The 3,902-nt window shown below is 36.8% G+C and overlaps 1 protein-coding gene across 4 annotated transcripts in view; it reads right to left on the reverse strand.

Moving 5' to 3' along the window:
- LOC107664407 (calcium-binding mitochondrial carrier protein SCaMC-2-B) overlaps nt 1-3,902 on the reverse strand; it is an 18,333-nt gene that overhangs the window by 7,459 nt on the left and 6,972 nt on the right. For 2 of the 4 annotated variants that reach the window (XM_016454964.1, XM_016454963.1), the window contains exons 1-2: nt 2,792-3,050; nt 584-710 (exon numbers count right to left, since the gene is read on the reverse strand). In XM_016454964.1, the coding sequence (XP_016310450.1) occupies nt 584-710; nt 2,792-2,950 (286 nt within the window). In that variant the 5' untranslated portion in view covers nt 2,951-3,050. Of the gene's footprint in view, nt 1-583; nt 711-2,791; nt 3,051-3,902 lie in introns of those variants that run through there. The other 2 variants (XM_016454961.1, XM_016454960.1) reach the window with 1 other exon arrangement.

Here is a 3,902-nt window from a genome sequence, read left to right on the forward strand (position 1 = left end):
ACTAGAAATCAGTGGTTAAGTTGTATTTACAACACTGTTCCAGAACAGTTCAACCCAAATATTCAGATGTGTCCAGCGCATTTTATGGAGGACTGTTTCCTGATCCTGGAAGAATAGACTACAATGCCGGCTGTTCTGACTCACAGACTGTAAGTACGTTTTCTATATTAAAGAATTTTCCACTGACGATTCAAATGCGAATTTTGAGCAGTGTAGAGTAGCGCTTGTTGTTTGTCATTTCTCCGATCACAAATGCAGACATGGTTTTATGTTTACGCGGCACGATGAAATGCGTAAAAAGACAGTATATGTCATTATAATCCGTAATTATGTCCCCACTGGATGCAACAAATGCCTCGTTTATAATTTGTCTCGTCGCTCCGGCCGGACAGGGCATCACAGTATGGTAGGGGCGTAACTTTTCCGTCACATGCTTGAGGTATTCGGCCAATCACAACGCACTGGATTGCTGGCCAATCAGAGCACACCTCGCTTTTCAGACCGATGAGCTTTGTAAAAATCGGCTTGTTTTGCAATTCAAGACAACGGTCATAATAGTGCACCAAAACCCAATCATTCTTACCATCGTTCTTTTTGTCAAGGCTCTTGAAGACCAGCCTCAGTTTCTTCTCATGGTCCCTCAGGTAGTGCACAAACTCCTCAAAGTCCAACTGACCATCCAAGTCTTTGTCTCCAGCCTTGACGATTTTCTGAAACACATACACGCAGGAATCAACATCAAAACCTCAACACAGAATCAAGCCAGGTCATTTTTGGGGTCAGTGAGCTGGTGCTGTTCAGGGTGTTGAGCTAATGGGTCACTAGGGACAGACATATGGCCTTTGTTTGCTGAAGAGAGTATTGAAAGGACCATGCTGAACATTCTCATGAGCTTCAGCTTTATGAGCTTTAGGGAACAAGCTGTCTGAACCATTGAGCAGTATATAATTGAAGGCAATGGAAAGGGATGGAGAAGATGAATTAATCATTAACCTGAAGTATTTTAGAAGGACAGAAACAAAGTGAATATGTGTTTCCAGTTTTAATAGCAAATCAGGCCCATAGTATGATTCCTGGCTGATGTTGCTTTGACAGTGTGTGTAGGGCCTACCTCATGGGGTGACAAAAACTTTGGCCTGTCCACTACTAAATTTTTCAACCAAAGGCAAAAAAAAAAAAATCTGCATTTCATAATGAGCCACTGAAAAACAGATCACCGAGTCAGATCATTTGTTACTTCTCATTGTGAGATTATGGTTGTGCATAATGATACCTAAACAGATTAGAAGTGTCTGAATAAACTAAAATTCACTTCTATATTGGCTACAAGAGCTCAAAACCCAGTCACAAGCCCATATAATCCATAAATAAAGTCATTTTTTATGGCATCTGTGCTCATTAAAACCACCAAGAAGCCATGTAAACAAAAAAGCATTTTTAACAAAACAAAAAGTAAAAGCTAAATTTATTAAGTATTTTCATAAAAAAATATAAGAATAATTAATTATTATTGATTGATTTATAACTATTAAAAATCATTTTCAGTAACTGAAAGCTGAATAAAATAAAATAAAATAAATATAAATAAAATATAAATATGATTTGAAAATTCTTAAAAACAAAATGAATGAAAATTAGAATTGTTGCCTTGGCAACTGAAATAAATATATTTAGGATGAAGTACTAAAATTAGTAATTAAAACTGAAATAAAAATTAACTGAAACTATATGTAAATAAAAAAAACTAATACAAATTACAAAAGCACATAAAATAACTAAAACTTAAACTAAAATTAAAGGGGTCCTTGATTATGATTTCACCTTTTGTAACTTTAGTTAGTGTGCAATGTTGCTGTTTGAGCATAAACAACATCTACAAAGTTATGATACTCAAAGTTCAGTGCACTGCACAAGGAGATATTTTATTTTACAGAATTCGCTTTTTAAAGCCTACAACACACAGCTGGTAGAGACTACAAAGAGCTTATTCCTGGGTTGGTGACATCACAAACCCTAAAATTTACATAAACCCTGCCCCCGGGAACACGCAACAAAGGGGGCGAGGCCATGTTGGGCTGCTTTAGAGAAGAGGAAGAGTTGTTGTACTGTAGTAGAGTGTTACTGTTACAAATGAACAGTTACTCTACAAAAATGCTACAACGCAATCATGTATTCTGCTGTACTAAAGTTTTAATAAGGATAAAACCGTATATATCAAAAGCTAACATAAACAGCAGTAGCAATTTCAAACAACAGCGCATCTACAAAGTAAGAGACAACTACAAACAAAAAAACATACCATTCTGAAACGTTCTGCTCGATCCTCTTCACTAATATTCTCTGGGTCTGATTCAGGCTCAAACTGATAAGGCAATATTGACGCCATTGTTACCAATACACCGAAGCACATGCAACTACCCGTAACGGTTAAGGGGGCGTGACGTTTCCGGACAAAGTGCACTAGGCGGTTATTGAATAACAACAATCTGGGCCAGCTAACCAATCTGAGCCCATTGTGTATTTCTGAGGGAGGGGCTTCATAGAACAAGTAACTCAACAGACCGTTTTGAGAAGAATGGCAAAACGGTGGTGTAGAATAAAAGTAAAATATGTGAAAAATAATGTTTTTAAAAAATGATGCATAAACACGTTACACTACACCCCATTAACACAATCAAGCCTTCAAAAATAGCTGACTGACCACCCCTTTAAAAATGAACACTGAAAATATAAAATAAAGCATCCTACACACTACACAATCGTTTTTAACATAATAATACAGATGACATACCTTTCGCCATTTCCTGTATGAATCGAATTCTTGTGATGGAAGAAATAAACTCAACTTGAAAAGAGACTTCAGCTGCGCCGGTAAACTGTCAGACTCAAAATACTCAAATTCTATCCGTTCTGAGATATGGACAGGAATGTAAAGACACAAACACAACATGTTCAGCTAAAAAAAATTTTTTTCAATAAATCAATAAAACTAAAAACTTGAAGGCAATGTAAGAAGATACATATGTACACAGCTCTAGTTTGTTCTTGAAGCCTCAGGACTATAATGCCAGTATTTCTGTCACATGGGATTGGGGACATATAAATCCCTCCCATTTCAAGGCTTGTACTGTGCACACTGCAATGTAATTGGCTCACATCATATACAGCATCACCTTCTTACAAGGCTTACCGGTGTATCGGTCTGAAAGATCATGCAACAGGCTGACAGTCTGGAATATTCATATAATTAAAATAAGGAAAACAGACAGCGTCTTATGTGACTATAAAGAACAAGATAAATCATCTAATTAAATATTATATTAAAGAAAAAAAAATATTTCAGCCCCCATAACATTAATTACCACTTATAAAACACATTTCAGCAAAAACTGTGCCATTCATAAAAATCTCCTATCCAGTCCTAAGGGACATCAGTAATAGGGTTGGGCCGATAGACGATGCCATCGAAATATGCCGATGGCTGTCAGACATCACGATGTTGAGCCGGCATCGTTTCACTGAAGACATTGTCCGATGCCAATTTGGTAGACATCGCCCAACCCTAATCAGTAAAGCTCATCAAATCCAGCAACAGTAACCAAGAGCTTAGCAAAGGGTCAATTCAGCAACAACAAATTAGTGAAATTGGTGGTCAGGACAAATAATGAAACAACAAACAGTTATATTGCTCAGTATGTGATTAATCTTGTTGGTCCCTAGAGATAACAGATAACTGAATCTGATCATTCACAATGTAATAGGGTCTAATCCTGTCACTAGCATGTGATCTTTCCTTAACGAGTCTGACCAGGTTTCTGACATGGGACCTGACCATACTATAATAATATTTAAAGGGGTCCTATTATGCTTTTTCACTTTTTGAATTTTAGTCAGTGTGTAGT

The sequence above is a fragment of the Sinocyclocheilus anshuiensis genome, unplaced genomic scaffold (assembly GCF_001515605.1).
Source record: "Sinocyclocheilus anshuiensis isolate Anshui unplaced genomic scaffold, SAMN03320099.WGS_v1.1 scaffold351, whole genome shotgun sequence".
Lineage (NCBI taxonomy): Eukaryota > Metazoa > Chordata > Actinopteri > Cypriniformes > Cyprinidae > Sinocyclocheilus > Sinocyclocheilus anshuiensis.